Genomic DNA, 21,889 nt, shown 5'->3' with positions numbered 1-21,889 from the left:
TGGATTTAAATGTCACAAATTGGAGTGACCAGACTGCAAAGTCAAATTACTAACCAGCACAGGAGGTGTGCACAGAAAGTTGTGCTTATTTTAGTTCAGTGGAAAACAACAGGTTTGGGACTCAGACAAATGAGGTGACAAGTGTCCACAAAAGGCCACCAACCCACAGCCATTGTCTGTGGGGTCCACTTAGGGCACATGGGAGGTACTTTGGGCTGCCAGAACCCTTGATGAAAACCTGTTAAAACAAGACTCTTACCTCCCACTTGGTCTCTTCAATCTTTGGGAGGAACTCAGCCTGCTCCTTCTTGAAAGCCACAAATTTCTTCTCCAGCTCCTCTCGCTGCTGGAGGAGTTGCCCCATGTCGTCCTGGAGTTTTTTTTTCTCCTGCTGGAGCTTGAAAATTTGGAGCTGCAAAGCCTGCTGAGCCCGCTGCGCCTTTTTGGAGACCTGCTGCAGCTTGTTGGCGTAGTTCTGCCTCAGGTCCTCCATCTCCCTCTCCCAGATCTTCTGCTTCTCCTCGAACACCTGGAAGATCGCTGCCTCGCTCTTGTCCAGGTTCCTCCGCATCTGGAGGACCTCCTGCTCCTTCTCCCACAGCCGGTCCTCCAGGTCCTGGATGATGTCGTCCGTGGAAGGCGAGTGGAAAGGCATGGTCTCGTTGAGATGGTTCAGCCTGCTGAAGGAGGAGGTGCTCTTGCTGGAGGACCGCCCGCTGTCTGAGGTAGATATCCCGTTGTATCCCACGATGTTCTTCTCCACGTAGGTGGTGCCGATGCGGTTGATGTGGCTGGTGGAGGCGCTCATGGGCCCCACGTGCTGGCTGTAGCCCGTCCCGTAGGTGGGCAGGCTCGTTAGGGAGTTACGCCCCGAATCCGAGAGCCCCCCCCCTTGGTTTGTAGTCCTGTTAAGGCTGCCCTTGTCGAGCCCAGCTTTGGGTGCAGACGGGCTATTGCTGTTGGCGTGGTTCAAGCTCTTCCTGTTCTCCGTCATCCCGTTGCTCTGCGGCGGGCAGAGGTTCTGCATGGAATGGAAGTTTTTAGGAACTACTGGCTTAAAGGCTGAGGGTCTAACTAAGGGCTCATTGCTCTGCAAAAAGGAAAAAGGACCACGCGTCAAACACGGCAGGAGGCTCGGTAACGACACAACAAAAAGAGACACATCGGCACAGGGCGGGGCTGGTGGGGTCAAGTCAGCTTGGGCTGGCTCCATGTTACACGTTTTGGGCCAGTTGGGGTTGTACAGGAGGGACCTGTAGTCACTGGTAGGACATGAGGGACCTGTGGTCACCGGTAGGGCAACACTTTGTCTTCCCTTGCCCCAAATAACAAGAAGTAATCTTGACTCACCCCCAAATCTGTGTGATTTACCCCCTAGAATACTCCTTGGGCTGCCACTTGCCTACCAAACCTGATCAAAACAACTCTGATTTTGGCTGATCATATTTGGAAGGACTCTCAGCCTCGAGGGTGCATCGTCCTGTTGCTGAAAACTGAATTGAACCCTTGGATTGGCAGCTATTTTGCCCCAAGAGCATCATGTTTCCCTCCTGCTGGGAGTGATCTCTTCCTGTGTGGACCTTGTGTCCTGCTTATGCTCTGATGGGAGCAGGTAGGAGCTGTGACCCCAGCAGTGACTCCAGGCAAGGAACATGCTGAAGCTGCTCTTCACTGGAATATTTGTGTTTTCTGTGGGCATAAGCAATGCAGGGGGGAAAATGGACCACAGGGATTTAGAAAGGTTTTTAAAGCCTTGAACGTTCCCCACCCTGTCAATGAGCCTACAGAAACAAAATTTCCTCAAAATGGGATTGAGTCTCCCCTGCTGCACATTGGTTTTTAGGTGAAAATGACAGCAGAGGAATCAAAGATGTTTTGGAAGTGCCTTCTGGGAGAAACAAAAGGAGCCCTGGGAGCAGGTTGGAGACCAAAAACCTGATGCCTGTGAGACTGAGATGGACTACGGGGACCAGTGGATTGACAACCCAGGAGAAAAGGCCACCAAACACTGCAGAAATAATACTGGACACAAATTATGGAAGTCACTGGAGCAGAGCAGCAGAGGACATAAAACACTGCTGGCTCTGAGGCTCTGCTCCTCCAGGCCTGGCAGATTTTGCTCCCTGGAGCCAAAAATGAGCCACAAGGACTGGGCTGGACTGGGTCATAATGTTTACAGGGGTAGTTTCAAGCCTTGTCACTTGTCCCTCACAAGGGATTTTGAACAGAGGCTCGGAGCTGCTTTCAAGCCACAGCTTTAGGTGGCAGTGGGTGGTTGGGTATTGTCTATAAGTGATACAAACATAAGAGTGGGACTCAGATGTTGGACCTACTGAAACAAGAGCTGATTCCAGCTCCCTCCCCATCCATCAGAGAGGTAGGCACATCATCTCAGGGAGGTTGGAAGAGCCAGTGACTTAAATACAGGTTTAAATGAGCTGAAAACTTCACTGAGATCATGCTCTTGGGTTCCTCAAGAACTAATGTTGGCCCTGAAAGTGATAAGAACGATACTATCTGCGCGTAAAATGTACAGAGTGAGAATTGGACTATCTACCAGGATTGCTTTTTTGCCCAGGGCTTCCTGGCTTGTGTTTTCAGGGCCGTGCCGTGGCCACCGAGCAGCTCCAGGAGGCGGAGGGTCTCACCTGGTCGAGTTTGCCGGAGATTGGCAATATCTTTGGTGGGTTACCGGGCTCTCGGTACTGGGGAGGAGGCGGCAGGTTCTTCTCGTTGTTGGAGGTCACGTTCCCACAGATGTCCATCTTCACCTTCTCGCTCTTGCGCAGGTCGCCGTTGATGTAGAGGGAGTTGGAGACCTTCTCCGACTTGTAGGTCTTCTCCTCGCCGGAGTAGCGGTTGGAGATCTCCCGCGCGGAGTAGCCGTTGTTGCGGGAGCCCTCGGAGGCCTGGCGGCCGCTGCCCTGCGTCCGGGTGCCCACGCTCTTCATGGCAAACTCCTGGTCGTTGGCCACGCCGCTGCCCACGCTCCCCATGGCGCTCCTGGGGGCGGCGGTTCGGGGTGGCCGGGCGGCGAGTCCGTGGAAGTTCTGCGGGCTGGCGCGGGTGGGGTCACTCAGGACGGGCAGTGTCTCTAGCGTGGCCATGGCAGCGTCGAGGTGAGCTGGAGGCACGGGTCAGTGGCACTGGGAGCAGGAGGGAGAGGAAAGGGGCTGTTAAAGAGGTGCCTTTTACCCACCACCCCCTTTTGCAGATCGAAATTGTGTCCCGGTGTCCGGTAGGAAGCAGATGGTGGGGTTGTCCTCCTCTCTGGGAATTCAGACCCCCTGTGGCAGGAGGGCCTACCCCAGCAAGGCCTAAAATCCAACCAGAGAATGCAAACAGTGCCAGCTCTCGTGTCAGCTCTCTGTGATGTGTTAGCAGTCGCACCATGGTAATGTTCTTGGCGTCGAATTCTGCTAAAACCAGCCTGGTTCACCAAACTCCAAACACACATCCTGCTTTTTGAAGTCTGATGTGACAGCAAAGCTGGGAGCTGGCCTGGAAAGTTGTGACTGGCACTCGATCACTTTATACCCTAAAAGTGCACTCCCCTTTCATACAGTCAGGTTCTTCTGACACCCTTCTTGGGGTGTACGTGTGGAGATTCCTCCCTTGGCTGGGGACACCCCCCAAGGTGACTCCTCAAGGTTGAGAGATCTCCCCACGAGCGTTGGGCTGGGGGAGTTACATCAAATAATAAGTTTACTTAATAACTGTTTCTTTTTGCCAGCTTTAATATAATTGCTTCAATAATTGCTTCAATATAGTGCACCGTCCTGTCTTATACTACACTACGAGTAGTGTTAGTGTTTGTAAGGTACAGTAAATAATTCTGATTAAGATGTTTTGTCTGATCATTTGTATAAAATAAGTGATTCATTTTATATAACTATTCTTGTTTTGCCAGTCATTAAAACCTGTGGGACAAAAGTGGTTCAGTCACACATTCTGTAATTCCTTAAACTTAAACCGTTGACTTAATCCAAGGCTGAGATTGGATTCAGCTGCACCCAGACTCCTCTCTGAGCAGGAGTTTAGAAAGCCAGGGAGCCCTTTTTGCACCTCGTGACTCAATGGCAGGGCTTTTAAAATAAATTCTGTCTAAGCCTTCCACTCCCACCCACAACACCCCCTTGGAGAAGCACTGATCCCCCAAAATCCCACTCACTGCCCTCCAGAAGAGCTTCCCTTAAAGCCTCTGACCCCAAAGGTTGGGTGCTCCCCAGGGGAGGGAATCTGTGTGGGTTTTGTTTGGCACAGCTCTACGGCATCGGTTGGACATGACCGTTTGCAGTTCCCAAGGTTGGATTGTTTCTGTCACTTTTCCCAGGTTTTAACAAGTTTGAATTACCATGGGAATATGATTTCTCCATCCCTGGTCCATCAGTAGCTTATCCAGTTCCTCTCTCCAGCCCATCTCTTAGGGATGACTCAACAAGGCTTAAACAACACACTTTCCATCTCTTCCTTTGGGAGTGTTGCTCCCATGGGCTCGAGCTTTTAGAAAGGTGTTTTTGTCCAGGTGTCATCCTGAGTTTTCTTTTAAACATTTGTTCCCCTTCTCCATCTGATTCTTACTTAGGTTGTGCCTTGGACTGGCCAAAACTAGACCATGGGAAGTGGATAATGTGCAAATAATGGTTTTAAAAGTTGTCTTTGACCAGGTCAAAGGAGCTGGGACCAATTGTCCTTGGGACCAATTCTCACATGTCTGGATGCTCTTCATCAGCTTTTACATAAAGGTGAAAAATCTTATTTAAGGAAATAAGAGCAGTGGGAGGTGAAGGTTTCCCCCTGGATGGGATAATAAAAAAAGTGATGCCCCTTGCAGAGAGGTTCAGGGATGGAGGAGCTCAGACAGGGCCAGCAGGAAGGGGAGATGGAGAAAACCCCCATTTCAGCAGGGTTTTCCCTCTCCTTGGGGTAGGGATGTTCAGTGAGCCCTCCCTGAGAAAAGCAGGAGAGCTGGGTTTATTTCCTTGGAGAGCAAGCTTAGGTCCAGAGCTCAGCTCCCGTGTGGTGCCTCAGGGGCTCTTGCTATTTGCGCTAATAATGGAATGGAGGAGCATTTAAAAGGTTAAAGCAGGGACTGTGCTGCTCAACTTTGCTTTTATTAAACTGCAGTTTCTGGAGGCTTCTCCTCCCACTTTCCAGCACCTTGTCCTGCCCAAAACACAGCTTGAGTGTCATGTGGCTGGTGGGCAGATGTGGCAAACAGCTGTGCCAGAGGGAGAGGGCACAGAGCTGATACCTACAGCGAGCTGGCAGAGCTCCTGTGGCTGTGGACGTGGTCACATCCTAAAGGCACTTCCCAAAGAGCATCATAGACAGTTCATGAGTTGCACAACACCCAGGACCTAATCCAGCTGCCTCCTGGGCACCTGGAGACTTGTTTGGGCTACGGAGCGATGAGGAGGTGTGGGCAACACCCACCCGAAGCCACACTCAACCCACGGCGCCTTTGGATTTTGTTAGTCAAGGGAAGACTTTTTGTTCTGCTAATTTAGGAGTAACCCGCTTTTCAGTGACTTTTTTCAGTCACTTTTCGGTGACTTCTCTTTGTGGGACACCAGCCACCATGGGAGGGATGTGCTGGAAGGCCTCAGCTCCAGACAAGGGAAAGGCAGAGGCTGCATTTTCTCCACGCAGAGCTCCCCAGCCAGCAGAGGAGAAATCCAGGTTACCTTTCCCTCACTGGGTAAATTTCACGGTGACATTTGCACGTTTACATTGACTCTCTGAGGGAAGGATGAGGTCACTGGAAAGTCTGATCCTTGAAAAGGAAAAAAAAAAAAAAAAAAAGGCCAACGCAACAACAAGCGGTTTCTTTTAACTGGGAATCATCCAAGCAAACATTCTGAAAAAAAATTGTTATTAGCCTATGTTTACTGCAAACCCAGGGCCTGATAAACAGAGTGCAAGGACGAGCCTTACAAACGCGTTATTAAGGAGGTGCCAGAAGTGCCAACAGATCCCCGACAGTACAGCTTTGTTTGCCAAAAAGGGCCATTTTTTTGAGAACAACAACTCTTGGGTTTGTATCTTCTGGCAAGCTCCTGTTCCCAGTCAGGTTTTGCACTGGTTGTTCCTCAGCTGAACTGAGGAAACTGAACTGAAAACAAGTTTTGAGCACAGGAATAGCTCTGCCACGCTCTGGTGCAGAGTAGGAGGGTCATTTTATTCTCCTTCCAGGTTTGGAGGAGTGTGTGACTCAAAACTTCCCCAGCACATTTCTTTTCTCTTAAATCTCTTCATCTCTGTAGTGATAGGACAAGGGGAAATGGTTTTAAACTTGCAGGGGGCAGGGTTAGATTAGATAAGAGGAAGAAATCCTTGGCTGTGAGGTGGGTGAGGCCCTGGCACAGGTTGCCCAGAGAAGCTGTAGCTGCCCCATTCCTGGAAGCGTCCCAGGCCAGGTTGGACAGGGCTTGGGACAACCTGGAATAGTGGCAGGTGTCCCTGGAGGGACACCATGGAGGAGATGATCTTTAATGTCCCTTCCAACCCAAACCATTCTGTGTGGGTCCATATGACTCCATGATATCCACCTCCTTCCCATGGGAACGTGAACTAAAACTGGGTGATTCCCAATGAGAGGAACTGGCAGTCCATGAGCACGGGGAGGCTGAGAGAAGCCAAATCACTACTTTAGCAGTGTTTCATTCCCAAGTCAGTCCTTTGGAAGGAACGAGGAGTCACCCTCAGCATGGCTGGGCTTGAAAGAGACTCCCAAGCCATGGTAAAGGGATGAAAGTGGCTCCCCTTGGCCTGTGGAGGGTGGAGAGGCTCCAGACAGGCAGGAAACTAAAACAGGAGTATTAAGCCACCTGCCAGCCACTGCCCTCTCCAGAGGTTCTCTCTTTCCAGATGTTACATCCCATCTGCAGTGGGGAGGAGGCACCAGGAACATTCCAGTCTTCATCCTCACCAGGCTCTCAGGAAGATGCTATGTCCAACTCACCTCCCAGGGAGGACTAGGTCTACCCAAATCAATCCCAAGTGACACCTATCTGTCCATCTGTCCACCCATCCCAGCAGTCACTGAGCCACAGGGCCCTTGCTGAGCTCTGCCCTCACTCCAGTTCCCCAAAGCCCTGTGGTTGCAGCAGGAACCCAAGTGAAGGGACTTTCTGCAGACACAAAGGAGGGGAAAACCCCTCCAGAACAAACACTGAGCCGAGTTCACATTTCCCAGCATTTCTGTGTTAATAAAAGCTCAAAAGAGTTTCTTTGTCCGCCTAGATTGATTCAAGACTCCCTTCCTGGTAGACATCTCCATTCCAGCACCTTAACAAGGTGCAGACAGCCTTCTCTGACTAGGGACACTGGGATTTCACACGCTCCATGTTGCACCATCTCCCTGTCCCATCCAACTGTAGTGACCCCTCGGCCTTTCCTGCAGCAGCCTTGCCTTGGAGACAGCAATATTTTAATGCTTGATGGATGAAATCTGAAGTGAAATGTCCTTTTCCACCAGCTGTGGTGGTTAAACTCTTCATGGCCACCTCTTACCCAGACTTCTCACCATCCCTGCAGCTCCAGGGCACTCCTATTGTAAACACAATTATTTGTAAAATAACAACTGTGTCTTCACACTTGCTTTATCCAAATGAGTTAGCGATTGCCTTCCAGTTAAACAGAATTAAAAATCACTTTCAGATAAGCAGCTGAATGGTTAACTAAGACTAAATTATGGGGGCCTGGCTCTGTTTCTGCCTGAGCAGGTTAATTGTTAACACTCTCGTAACAAAGGCCTTGGGGGAGACAGACATACCTGGGCACCGTGCCACGGGAGAGGGAAATCAATCACTGGGCCTGGGCAGAGGGAGCTCCGGCAAACAGCCCCGGAGCAAGGCAGTGCCTTGGCACACGTGCCACCCCAGGCATGTGGTGCTGGCAGGATGGGCAACAAAGGCATCTGAAGGTCAAAAATTCCCTCTCCTCACCGTGGTAACAGGTGTGCCCGTGACCTTCAAGGGGCGCAGGTTTGTTTGTGTCGGTTTTAATGAGCGGGCAATTACCGACGTGATAACAAACGTGCTTTGTGCTGCTGGTTTTTTAGGGTTGTAGGACCTGCACCTCCCCCGTGTTTAGGGGCTCTGGTGGGCTCTGCCAGTTTGTTGGCGGCAGCGCCAAGGAGCTGGGTTGGCTGGAGGAAAAAGAAGTCAACACGTCCCGGGGTGGTGGAGCAGGTTGGAAAAGGCGTAAAAAAGGTTGAAAAAAAAAAAAAATTGCTGTCGTGATTTCGGCTTCTTCCAGAAAAATACATGGAGAGGGAAGGGCAGTAATGGGTTAGTAATGGATTAGCAGTGAGAAGACAGTCATGGATTAGCAGTGAGAAGACAGCAGACTCTGTAGGGAGCAAAACCACCTGTGTCCAGTGAAGCATTAACAGGCCCTGGAGAAAAACTACCACTGAAACACAAGACCTGCAATTGCACTCAGCCAATGTATCATAGAGTCATAGAATCACAGAACCAGGAAGGTTTGAAAAGACCTTTAAGATCATAGAGTCCAGCCATTCCCCCTGCACTGCCAAGGCCACCACTAACCCATGTCCCCAAGTGCCACATCCACATGGCTTTTAAATCCCTCCAGGGATGGGGACTCCAACACTGCCCTGGGCAGCTGTGCCAGGGCTTGACCATGCTTTCCATGAAGAAATTTCCCCAAATATCCAATCTAAACCTCCCTGGTGCAACTTGAAGCCCTCTTTTCTTGTCCTCTTAGTCCCATCCCTCTTCTTCTCCAGGCTGAGCAAACAGCCTCAGCCTCTCCTTGCACATCACAACCTCCAAAAACACCATTCAGCTACTGCTCTGCCTCCTGTGTGTCACAGACCATCACGTGTCACCTCCTTATGGCCGTACTGGACCCAAACCTGGCTGAGAGCACCTCCACTGGGATTGGTTCTGGAGGCAGGGACACCACAGCTCCCCTCTCATCCGGCACCTCCTTTTCTCCTACACCCTTCTCAAGTTGCTCAGTCTTGAAGAGGGGAACGGAATGAGCTTTTCTTGTCTCTCACAAGCATTTTTTCCAGCCCTCAAGTAATTCTTGTGGCTCTTTTCTGCACCTCCTCCAGCTCCTTTTCCCCCCACTCCACCATCCTGGCTCGGTGGCTGCCAGGTTTTCCTCCACTTCTGGAATACAACACAAACACACTCAAACCTGTCTGCAAAAACATGCACATCTCAGGCTCCTCAACCACAAGATTTTTCCACAACCGAAAGCCAGACAAAGCCAAATGAACAACTCCCGCTGCTCTCCTGGGACACAAACCTCTCTTTTCACATTTATCCCTGCTGAAGGGCATGGGAGCATTGCTATGGGGATATTTTTCCCCCCTTCAGGGCTAAAAGGCAAACTCAGGAAGGCAGGTTGGAGGGTCAAGGAGTGGCAAGTTCTTGTAGCCACTTCCAGACAACCTCTTGGGCTGTGGGGTTGATGGGTGTCTGCACATCTTCCATCCCTCTGTGCAAAGGATTTATGGCTGGATTTACTTTTGGACACAATTCCGAGTAATGCGCTCCAGGGTTCCCTGCTTGAGCAGGGAGGTTGGAGCAGGTGACCTCCAGGGCTCCCTCCAACTTGAACCATTCAGTCATTCTGTGGTTGCTGCTGAGCTACAGAAACTTAAGCTCTGGGGTTGAATTTTCGGGTTAAAATGAGTAGAAAGTTGTTTTCTCACCCCAAGCCCTCGTGGCCTGGGAGATCCTGCAGCTCCTGCACCTGGGCCGGGGCAATTCCAAGGACAGACTGAGTGGAACGAGACGAGCCCTGGGGAGAAGGGCTGGGGGTTGTTTCTGCATGAAACCATCCTGTGCCATGATCAGGGTTGAGGAACAGAGTGTGGGTGGAAGCAAACCCCTCCAGGAAGGGGTTTTGGAGACCTCAGCAAGCAGCAGCCCCTGCCTGCAGCCCCAGGGTGCTTTGCAGGGACCTTTGTAGCTCTGTTTAGCTGGAAGCAAGGAATGCCTGAGTTCAGAAAGCAAAGCAACACCAAAGACATCCTACATGGCTTCTCCTGGGAGCAGCCTCCATGTATCCTAAGGCTATTTCCATCACACTCTTGCTGCAGGCATGCAGCCCCAGAAATCCATCCTGAAGCTCTGTGCTACCATCTCAGCTTGGGAGTCCTGCTGAGGAACATCCAATTTGGGGCTTTGTCCCTCCTTGACCCCCCTCTCCTTTCCCAGCATCTGAGAGCACTGAGGGGTCTGCACAGGGACCAGCATCCTCTGAGTAACTGGGCTCAGTTAAAAGCTGCCCACCCTCCCAGTACAAGCCTATTTCTGGGACATGAGGACCATGCTCTGCTTTTCCCTCCTTAAAAAGTGTCAGCCTCAGGTGTGGGTGGCAGGGTTGGGGGCAGGCAGGACCCCATTTCGGGGGCTGCTCTTCCTCGGGCTTCTGTGGGAAATAAAAGCGAGAGTGGCTCAGAAACATTTCCTTTTCCTTTCCGCCTGCTAATGAGATAATTACAGCTTTTTGTATTCTGGGAAACCACTTTCTCATTATGGGGGCTGCAGCAGCTATTTACATAATAAGCCTGAAACAAAAGAGATGAGATGAAAAGGCCCAGGCGGCTCTTCGGGGGAGCTCTCCTCGAGCTGCCGAGGGAGAGCCCGGCGGGATTGATGCATTCCTCCATCCCCAAAGCCCCTCTGCCATGGGCTGGAGTAGGTGGCAGCACTTGGTCCAGGATGTTCCCAGCTTGGGATGTTCCTCACTCCCACCTGTGAGGGTCCCCAGGGTCCCCAGAGCCAGCCTGACGTGCTCCCATAAACCACCCACAGCAATTCCGGTTGCCAAAGGATTTGGGAGGGGTGACCCCCATCAAGGAGAGTCATGTCAGCGTTTGTGGGGCTTGTAGTGACACTCTGGGACAAGTCTCACCACCCAAGGATATGTTTGGTACCCAGCTGGCCCGTCCCCTGTCTCATCTGCCATGTCCCAGTTTCCTACAGATATGGATAAGGGACATTCTGGGGACCAACCTGTCCCATCCCACATCCCATGTCCCCATTCCTTGTCCCACCTGCTGGCCAAAGGACATTCTGAGTACCAACCTGTCCCATCCCACATCCCATGTCCCCATTCCTCGTCCCACCTGCTGGCCAAGGGACATTCTGTGTACCAGCCTGTCCCATCCCATGTCCTATGTCTCTGTTCCTTGTCTCTCCTTCTGGCCAAAGGACATGATGGGTTCCAAATTGTCCCATCCCATTTCCCTGTCCCCTCAGTTGACTGGTTACCTGTCCCACCCCATGTCCCATTTCCATGTTCCCCCAGCTGGCCAAGGGACACATTGGGTACGAAACTATCCCATCCCACATCCTGTGTCCCATTTCCACATTCCCCCAGCTGGCCAAGGGACACATTGGGTACCAAACTGTCTCATCCCACATCCCATGTCCCATTTTCCCAACCCCCCACCTTGCCAAGGGACATGCTGAGCACCAAACTGTCCCACCCCATGTCCCAGTTCCCTGCCCCCACAGCTGACTATTGGGTACCAAACTGTCTCATCCCACATGCCAGTGCCCTGTCCCCCCATCTGGCCAAGGGACACTCTGTGTACCAAACTGTCCCTGCCAGCAGCCACCTCCCTTCTCCAATAAAGGCCCCATTGTTCTCCCCCACAAAGCCCGAATAGTGCAGCCTGCTCCAGCTCCACCTTCCCTGCCAATCCTCCCCCTTTGCTATCAGTTTTCCTCCTCAGTTGCTCTGTGTTTAAGGGACACAGTCCAGTGCCACCCCTCCCTGTCCCCCGCGAAGTGGCGGGAGGGGAATCACGGCAAAGCACGGCCGCAATCTGCACATCGGCCCCAATCTGCACATGGCCTTGGCTCCGTGTCCTGCTTGTCCTCCTTACCCCTCCCTGCTCCCTCAGGGTGCTCCTGGAATGAACACCCACCCCCAGCTGCCTGGAAAGCCCTCTGTGGACAACAAAATAATCAATAAATCCATCTGGGCATTACCACTGCTCATCCAGAACAAGCTGCTCCGCCTGCCCCAAGCCCACCTCCACCCCAGCTCATCTCAGGGCGTTCCCAGTTTTAATCCACAGGATTTTCTGGATCCAAAAGGAGCAGGCAAAGGTGTGGGATTAAAAGCCAAGCACCTGGCAGGCTGCACTGATCTCAAGCTGCTCCAGTAAGGAAAGAAATAAAAAGTTGTTGTGGAGGCTGCAGCAACGCCCCAGAGAAACCTCAGCAGGTGACCTGGAGGTGTGACAAGGTGCATCTCCAAGGTACAGGGTCCCAGGGAGGCTTTTTAGGCTCCATCCTGGGAGTATTTCAAGCCCGGAATGGACCAAGCAGGGTCTGGTGCCATAGCTCAGTCTGCCTTCAGCACTGAGGTGGTCTGGAGACCCCCCAAGGACCCTTCCACCAGGAATTATCCTGCCATGGAGGTTTTGGGAAGCCACACCAGGGCTGTCCACCTGACCAGAGTCCTCACCCTCAGGGGAATTTACCCCCCTTTTCCCTGTCTGCTGTCAGAGCCCTGGATTTTGGATCCCCCAGGATGCACCTGAGGGCAGCTAGGAGGGATTTTCCATGACATACCATCTCTGTCCCCATCATCCCAAGGGGCAGAATGCCAGTGGGACACAGTGGCTTCAAGCCCAGCCCAAACTGCCATCCCAAATCCCAGGTGTCCATCAGGAAGGGTTAGGCCATGGTCTCACCTGTGCCCACCTGCCCTCGTGGCTGCCCACAGAAGATGCTCAGTGCTGGTTGTGCCCTTGTCCCCAGTGAGATCCCAGAGGCTGCCCAGAAAGCACCAACTTTGGTGGACAAGGAAAATTCCCGGAATTCACTTGGTATAGGGAAAGGGCAGTTTGATGGAGCAGCCTCAGTGCTGGCTGTGGGGCTGAGCATCTGGGATGCTCCATGCCATGGATTGGAGCACTTGAGGTCACCCCAGCCCTGTGTGCCTCAGTTTCCCCTTGCTAAGGGGATTCTACTGGATCCAGGGTGAGCTTTCCCCACCTGGAGCACCCCATCCCCACTCCAACCCCCCGGTGCAAACACAGCCCAGTGGGTACATCCCATCCCCAAAAAACACCTGCAAAGTGTCCCACTGGCTCAGCCCTACCCTAATCCACCAAAACCCCTTTGGCAATGTGGCTGCAAACGAGCTGCTCCCGGCTGATCCCGTGGTGCTCCCTGATCCGGGGGTTATGAGGGAGCTCCTGGTTCACTGCACGGTGCTGCTGCCCCTGGAAGTTCCCCAGCATGGAGCTGGCAGTGCCTTGCTTGGCACCCCAGCACCTGCCTGAGCATCCTCACACATGCCCACATCTCAGGGATCCCGATGTGACCCCCTGCTCCAGCCCCACTCCTTGGCCCCGAGCTCCTCGCGGTGGGAGCAGGAGTCACCACATCCCCCCTTGTCCCCAGATCCCTGCAGGGTTGAGACCCCTGCCCTGCACGTGGTGTTGCAGGGGCAGGGCCGATCCTGCCCTTTGGGATGATCCATCACCCGGGAAGGGTTCCAAGCAGCGGCCCCCCGCGAGCCCTGCCCGGCTCTGCCATTCCCAGACCTTTCCCAGACCTCTGTCCCCCCCAGGAAGAACAACGAGGGGACCCCTCCACCGGCTCCCACCCGCCTCCCACGCCGCCAGCCCGGCCGGGATTTATCATTAACTCGCCCTGAGGAATTTGAAGAGCGCGGAGCCGGCCCAGGAAGCGCTCTCGTTCCTCCTCGGACACCACGCGTGGAGCGAGTCCCCGCGGTGGCTCGTCCCCGTGGTGGTTTGTCCCCACCGCCAGCTAAACCGGAGCGGTGCCCCAAAAATCCACTGGGGTGCAAGGTCCCGGTGCTGGGAGCTGCCAGCTGGATCCAGGGGGAGCTCAGAAGGGGGGGGGAAAATAGCAGCTTCCCCCATCCTGATCACCCCACCTCCGTGCACCCCATCCCCGCTCCCACCCCAGCCCGCTGGAGAGGTCCCACCCCAAAAAAATCACCTGCAAAGTGTTCCACCAGCTCAGCCCGCACTTAATCCACCAAAACCCCTTCGCTCCCCTGCCTGGCCCCAAACAAAGACACCCAGCGAGAGGGGGGAAGGAGAGGAAAGGAAAGATTCCCGGAAAAAAAGCACCCACCGGGATTTACCTGGGCAGCCCAGGGGTCCGTCCTGCAGCTCCCCCATCCTTCGGCGAGCTCGAAATTCATTGTTTCGCTGCCCGGTATCCCGGGAAAAACTCCAAAATAATACCTGCGGAGAGCAACCTGCCGCTGGGCCGGGGCCAAGGGCTGCCCTCTGCTCGGTGGGATTGGCCACGGCGCCCGCGGGAGTTTAACTCTTTGTGCCCACCTCCGGCGGCGATTTTGGGGAGGGACGGCTCCGTCCGGCTCAGATTTGGGGATCTGGGGGGGGGGGGTACTGATGGCTTGGTTTTGCTCAGATGGGGGTTTTGGGGTCTCACAGCTGGGTTTTCCTGAAACAGGGATTTTGGGGTCCGACGCTGCCTTTCTTATATTCAAATGGGGGTTTTGGGGTCTGGTGGCTTCTTTTGGTGTGCGTAGGGATTTGGGGATCTGAAAACTTGGTTTTGCTCAAACGGAGATTTTGGGGCTGAACTGCCTGTTTTTCTCCAAATGGGAATTTTGGGGTCTGACAGCTTGGTTTTGCTCAAATGAGGATTTGGGGACCAGACAGCTGGTTTTTTACAAATAGGGAATTTTTGAGGTCTGAATGATTGGTTTTGCTCAAATAAGGAATTTAGGGGCCCAAGGCATCCAACAGGTACATTTTTTTGTGTTTTTTTTTTTTTTTAATTTTTTATATTTTGTGGGGGTTTTTGTTGTTGGGTTTTTTTTGTTTTGTTTTGTTTTTTCTTTTTTTGTTTGATTGTTTTTGGAGTTTTTGTGAGGTTTTTTTGTTGGGTTTTTTTGTGGGTTTTTTTGTTTTGTTTTGGTGGTGGTGAGTTTGGTTGGTTGGTTGGTTGGTTTTTGTTGTTATTTTGTTTTTTGTTTTTCAAATGAGGGCTTTAGGGTCTGATGGCTTCTTTTTGCTCAAATGGGCTTTTAGGAGTTTGGGTCTAATGACTTGTTTTGGCTCCAACAGTTGGGTTTTCCCAAATAGACATTTGGGGTCTCACTGCCTGCTTTTATTCAAACAGAGATTTTGGGGTCTAACAGCTTGGTTTTGCATAAATAGGTATTTGAGGGTCTGACAGCTTGGTTTTGCTCGAATAGGGATTTGGGAGGTCTGATAGGTGGGTTTGTTTTTTTTTTTTTAAATAGCAGATTTTGGGGTCTGATGGCCTGTTTTTCCTCAAATAAAGATTTTGGGGTCTGGCATATTTTTGCTAAAGGGGGATTTTGGGGCCTGACAGCTGGGTTTTCCTCAAATAGGAATTTGGGGTCTGATTGCCTGTTTTGAGTTTTTTTGTTTTGTTTTGTTTTGTTTGTTTGTTTTCAAAAGAGAATTTTAGGATCTGGAGTCTTGTTTTTGCGTAAATAGGGATGTGGAGGTCCAACAGCTGGAGTTTCTTTCAAACGGGAATTTTAGGCTCTGACAGCTTGTTTTTGCCCAAATTGAAAGTTTGGGGTCCGACAACTTGGCTTTTCCAAAAAAGGAATGGCTCAAACCCTCTTGTTTCCCCTCAAATAGTTATTTTGGGGTCTTCCTAACAGAGGGGCAGAGAATTGGGTGAATAGGATGATGTGTCCATAGAATCCCAGAATGGTTTGGGTTGGAAGGGACCTTAAAGATCGTTTAGCTCCATCCATGGGGCCCATTTAGCCCGTTCCATGGGCAGGGAAACTTTTCACTACACCAGGTTGCTCCAAGCCCCATCCAGCCTGGATAAAAGCTGGACCTGGATTGTGCTCTCCCTGCTTTGCCATCCAACCCCCCCCCCCCCCCCCATCATTCAGAGCAGAGTGATACAGGATGGTCCAGAGCTCCTTCTCCTACTTTTCCAGCTGCCAGCACTGAGGCAGGAGAGCAATCAGCATTCCCATCGGGAGCCCTCCAGCCTCAGCACTTACATGGGATTATTTTCAGTAGTGAAGGGAGGGAAATAAAGCCACACAAAGCTGCCACTAATTTAGACTTATTTGCTCAAGTGAATTTTGTGTTGGCAGGATGTCTGTGGATCAAAGGAGTCACCGGTTGGAGCCTCACAAAGAGCCTTGGCATCGGTGGGCAAACAGCAGCAAGAGCAGTAAAACACCAATAATGCTAAAAGAATCAAATATGGGTTATGGTGCATTTAAACCAGGGCAAAACACACTGCTGGGGTGCGTGGGGAAGGTGTAAATTATACCAGAATGGGTCCCTGTGGAGACTCAAACTCTTAATTTTGCCCTTTAACTCCAGAGGCAAAGAATTCCAAGAAACAGGCTGGTTTCTGCATTGCCAGAAGATTCCCAGCGTGTGCACCTTGGAAGCAGCCAAGAACTGCTCCTGCAATAACCAGAGCTGACCCAGGAGCTTTGTCAGGATGTGGACCCTCCTCCCCAGTGGGATTTGGGGAAGCTGCCCAAGCAGGAGCCCTTGGATCACGGCATGGAGCTGCAGCAGGCCCAGGCTGGGCAGAGCTCACAGGAGACAGGCAGCTGCTTTAGGCTGTGCTCGTTCTCCCTTTGGGAGCTGAGTTATGTCTTAGCTCTTCCCACAGATGAATAAATCATGATAGGAGAGACTTTGGAGGATGCTGGAAACGCTGGGATAACCCATGCTCCTGGCGCTCTCAGGCAAGTCATAAACTTTTGAACCCTGAACTCCCATTTCTAAGCCAGGTCTCTGGTCTCTGAGACGTGAACCTCTCCACTCACCAGAGTCACCACCCCCAGAGCCCCTCCACCACCTCTGAGAGCCAGCAGAGACCCCCCAGTTGGCATCCAGCATCCCTTTGTGCTGCATTCAGGCTGTTGTGTTTCCCTGTCCCCATGGACAGAACCACCAAGACCTGGTCTCACCCCTTTGGAGGGAGTTTATCCGTCTCTGCACTGCCCTTTTTGGGTGGCCATGGTTGGACTGTGCACCCAGACCCAACCCCACGAGGTGACCTCCAGCCTGGGTTGGAATTATCCCCCTAAAAATCCTCCTTCTGCCTTGGGGAAGAGGCTTTGAACATCCACTTCTTGAGGAAAGGAAAAATAGACTCTATTAAAACCCAAACTCTTTTTTCCCTTCTGTTTTCCTTTCCCTTTTCCTTGCAGAAGTGGCACACTTTGAACAGGCCCCCCTGGCAGGGTGATCCCCTTTCTCTTGGAGCCATTTCATTTCAAGATCCCAAAGATCTCAGAGATCCCTGGACTGCAGCTGAACAATTGGTTACATGTTTTCTTCCCTGAATCACAGAATCAATTATGTTGGAAAAAACCTCTGAGACCATTGAGTCCAACCTGTGCCCCATCCCCACCTTGTCCCCCAGCCCAGAGCACTGAGTGCCTCATCCAGTCATTCCTTGGACACCTCCAGGGGTGGGGACTCCACCACCTCCCTGGGCAGCCCCTTCCATTGTCTGATCACCCTTTCTGTGAGGAATTTCTTCCTAGTGTCCAACCTAAGCCTCTCCTGGTGCAGCTTAAGATTATAATCAGAGAAGGAGAAAAACAGGCAGTGAGGCCTGAAGGAGCATCCCTGGCCCAGGACTTTCCCTGGGGAACACGAGCAGAAAGCATCAATCTGCTCAGGCATGTGGTGAAGTGGAGGAGGAGATGGAAATGGGAACAGAGACATCGACTCCCTGCATCGGGATTTCTTCCTTAAAAGCTCTGGGGAGCAAGTTCTCAGTGCAAAACATCCCGATGTGAGCAAGAGCCTTCCTCCTCTCTCCACCCAGACTCCTTTATTCAGAGGGAAGATCATTTCCAAAGCCTCGAGGAGCAGAAAAATTCCTAAATAAGGGTCACCTGGCTCTTGAACATACTGTGAGGTTGTGAGTGAGGTGGAGGCATCTCCATCCTGGGATGTCTTAGTGCCATGGCTGGGAAATGTTAAGGCCAGCCTGGTCTGGTGATGATGACAGTCCTGCTTGGGCTGTGAAGTTGGGCTGGAGGCCTCCAGAGCTTTCCAACCAGCATCACAACAACTTAAACCCAGCTCCAGACCTCAGCTGTGAACTGACTGTGCTTGGTAAGTGCTTGACATCCAAGAGCTTGGATGCTGAACCCAGATCTCCTGCAGCACCTCCTCACCAGGCTTTGTTTGAAGCTCTTCCCCACTGTCTATTATTAGAGCAGAGATTTCCATGCTGATCTTCAGAGCAAGGACCTGATCCTGCTTTCACTAATGGGTGTCAAACATCCAAGGGTTTCCCTGTATTCCTGCAGAGGTGATGCTTTGTCTGATTTGATGTGGGTGCCCTGCAGGGATCACAGGGGCCACAGGGGAGGGGAGCATGTCTGTGCCATTCCAGAAAATCCAACCAAAGCTGATGAAATCCCCAAGCAAGCTCTGGGGCTGAGCTCCCAGGAAAAATTTCACAAAAAAAGGTGGACACTCGGTATTTATTTGGGCAAGAAGAAAAGGGGTTACATGGTGCCACAAAACTTCTCAGTAGCTGGAGGTTCACCCACATCAGCACTTGCACGGTGACATCCCACCACTGCACTGGGATGGAACTTCAGATGCTGAGAGAGGTTGCTCCTGCTCGTTAAGTGGAATAATTTGAGCCCATGGGAGGCCCCTCCATACCCACACAGAGCTGGGGGTGGGAGAGGACCTTCTCCAAGCCACCACAGGGCATGGCAGGGGGTCCTGAGGCTGGGTTGGCACCACAAAGCTGGGCTGATGCCAGCTGCTGCAGTGGGGGACCCTTTCTGTCTCCAGTCCTCAACAGCTGCCTGCTCAGCTTGAGCCAACATGAACAAGCCAAAAGACTCTGGTTTAGTCATCCAGAGGGATGGTTTCCTATTCTGGAAAAAAACATCCCTGCTGGTATAAGCTGTCTCCTCCTGTATCTACACAGGGCAGACAAAGCCGCTCAGTGCTGGCAAACCACAGCCTGGTGCATGGCCCAGGTCTTCCCATAAATCAGGAGAGGCTCCTGCATCTCCATGTGCAGCTGGTGAAAGCTTGATGTGTGTGTGCTGGGATGCTCTGCTGTGGTGGCTTGGCCATGGGATGTGGGCCAGGTCTGTAAAAGGGTCTGTAAAAATCCCAAAACACACGGCCCTCCTGTCCTGTGCCTCCAAAAGGGTCGGTAAAAGTCCCAAACCACACGGCCCTCCTGTCCTGTGCCTGCTCATTGTAACTGAAGAGATGAACATTAAATGGCCACCTTCCTCCCTGCAGCTCATGAGGGGAACAGGGGAAGTGGGATCTGGTTCACCAGCCCCTCAGACCTCACAGCCCCTGTAGGGTTGGATGGAGATGTTTTTCTCTCACAGGAGATCAAACCATGTTAATGCTGGACAAGACCTTCATCTAAAACTTAGGAACTGGAAAAAAAAGTGTGTGGGGAAGCAGTGTTGTCCTTTCTTCCTGCTCTCCCTTCATGCCTTGGCTGGACAACCCCAAGAGGGGCAGCAATGGTGCCAATGCCAATGAGGTCTCCAACGGGCAGAGGCCAATAATCCTTGGGGATGCCAGGTGTTACCAAGTTTCCCAACTAACTTCTAGAATCATGGAAGAATAGATTCAGAATGGTTTGGGTTGGAAAGGACCTTAAAGACCATCCAGTTCCACCCCCTGCCCTGGGCGGGGACACCTTCCACTAGCCCAGGTTGCTCCAAGCCCCGTCCAACCTGGCCTGGGACACTTCCAGGGATGGGGCAGCCACAGCTTCTCTGGATGATCTCTGCCATGGTCTCACCACCCTCACAGAGAAGAACTTTTTCCTCTGTCTAATCTAAATCTCTCATCTTTTAGTTTAAAACCATTCCTTAAATGTCTTCGGGTGCTCGTTCAGAATGAAGGAAATAAACCTCCCATTCACAGTCCAAAAGCATCAGACCAGGTCTGGTAAAAATAACTTGGAGCAAACTAACTGGCAGCCAGGAGGGCTGGATTTCCACTGAAATCACCAGGTGTTCATGGATCCTGTTTGAAAGTGCCATTTCTGTCCATATCTGGAATTAGGATTTGGTACAGCCCCCTTGGCTCAGGCTGGGAGGTTTTTTTCAGGGAGGAACATCAGGCTCAATCCTCATCAGGTTTGGGTACAGGTGATGTCCCATCCAACTTCATCTCTATCATGGCCAACCTCTCGTCTGGGCAAGATTTGGTGGCTGAATGGCTTCAGCAAAAGCAGAAGCAAGAAAATCCCAAAGTCCTGGGAAGAAGGAGCTTCTGGAGGGACAGCAGAAGACCAAGCAGGGAGCCTGGAGCACCTCTGTGGTGGCTACGAAGCCTTTTGTAGGACCCAAGGTTTACACTCCATTTCCAGCCCACGAGGACCCAACTGACACAATCCATGTATTGGATCCCTCCCACAGGGAGGGCTGAGACTGACTGGAGGTGGGTGTGGGCTGAAATTCCATCTGAATCCATGACCAGCTGATGGCCCTGGGCTCCGGGAATTTGCAGTTAATAAATGGCCTGAGTGCTATAAACAATCCCCCAGCCACTGCCTTCCCCACAGCTTCTTTGTCCTCCGAGGAATGCGGGTATTCCCTGCCCGGAAGACAAATTCCTTTGCAGTCACTGGCACTGAACCGTGTCTGGAAACCAGTTTCCCCAGTGGATGAACCAGTGGTTTTGTCTCCAGTCCTGCTCCAGCCACCAGCTCTCTCACTTCCTTTTCTTTAGAATGGCCAATTCCCCCTTTCCCAGCTCTCCAAACTCTGCTTCCCAGCCACTGAAGGATTCAGGCTTGTTCATCTCCAGGCTCATCCTCCTCAATCCACGCGCTGGCTCGGATGCCATGGGGAGAAAACGAGAAGGAAAGGTCTTCACGACCCAGATTTGCAATTTTGGTGGTGACAGGATGGCCCAGAACTAGGAGACACCCCTTTCCATCACATATTAATCCTCAAACACAGTAAGGAAGGACCCAGATTTGGCCAGGAAGAGGGATGGAAGAGGGTAGGACCAGAAGGGTGCTCAGCCATATGTGCTGCAGGTACAGGGTGAGGCCTCCAGGATACTTATCAACCTTTATTCCTGAATATTTGTGGTCAAGGCAGGATTTACTGGTCATGCCAGGGGATTGTGTCCCCTCTGACCAGCACTGGTGGTGGAGGAAGCCTGTGTCCTGGAGATATCCATGGCTCTGACCTCTGTGGGCTGTCCAGCCACAGGAGAAAGGCAATGGGACAGAGGGAATTTGGAGCAACAAAATGGACAAAACTCAGAAAGGATCCACAGGCAAAAATCACTCTGGTTTAGGCAAAAATCACTCTGGCTTGGAAGCATTTTTGGCTGGAGACCTTCGATCATGATGTGATTTCACCTCGTCAGGAGTGACTTTGTGGGTCACCCTGGAGCAACCTGTGGAGCAAGGGTGTCCCACTAAGCCTTCATCTTGCTGTGACAAACCAGCTCTCCTCAGTGGGTCCCTGGCAGCCTGGGCATCCCCCAACCCCTCCTGGGGAGAGATCAGGGCACTGTCCCTGCAGGTGCTGCTCCAGAGCAGGAGGACGTAGTAGATGGCTGAGGATGCTGATGTCTGCTGACGTCCAAGCCACAGCAGATGCCAGGGGAGACCTGGCTCCAACGTGACCCCCTTCCCATCCATCAGGTGAAGAGGGGCCTTTTCCCAGCCCTGCTGAAGCCAACTCAGCAGATTCCAAGCCATTAACTCCTTTTACTCCCTCACTGAGGGACAAGGGACGGGGAAACCCAGGGATGGGTTTTCCACAGAATTGCCCTTCTGGAAGCCTGTGGACCTCACCCCATCGCCTTTGGGATGAGCCACAGAGAGCTGAGGTTGAAAAACAAAAAGAAGGACTTTGAGGGGAGAGTAGGGGACGGGCC

At 52.1% G+C, this 21,889-nt stretch overlaps 1 protein-coding gene across 4 annotated transcripts in view; it reads right to left on the bottom strand.

Moving 5' to 3' along the window:
- The window catches only part of LZTS3 (leucine zipper tumor suppressor family member 3), a 52,049-nt gene that overhangs the window by 9,687 nt on the left and 20,473 nt on the right, over positions 1-21,889 (bottom strand). Inside the window, exons 1-3 of one of the 4 annotated variants that reach the window (XM_032685000.1) lie at positions 14,118-14,732; positions 2,649-3,146; positions 260-1,090 (exon numbers count right to left, since the gene is read on the bottom strand). In XM_032685000.1, coding sequence (XP_032540891.1) covers positions 260-1,090; positions 2,649-3,107 — 1,290 coding nt within the window. In that variant the 5' untranslated portion in view covers positions 3,108-3,146; positions 14,118-14,732. Of the gene's footprint in view, positions 1-259; positions 1,091-2,648; positions 3,147-3,306; positions 3,491-14,117; positions 14,733-21,889 lie in introns of those variants that run through there. The other 3 variants (XM_032684999.1, XM_032685001.1, XM_032684998.1) reach the window with 3 other exon arrangements.

Source organism: Chiroxiphia lanceolata, chromosome 4, assembly GCF_009829145.1.
Source record: "Chiroxiphia lanceolata isolate bChiLan1 chromosome 4, bChiLan1.pri, whole genome shotgun sequence".
NCBI classification, from domain to species: Eukaryota; Metazoa; Chordata; class Aves; order Passeriformes; family Pipridae; genus Chiroxiphia; species Chiroxiphia lanceolata.
This window is presented reverse-complemented; position numbering and strand designations above follow the sequence as displayed.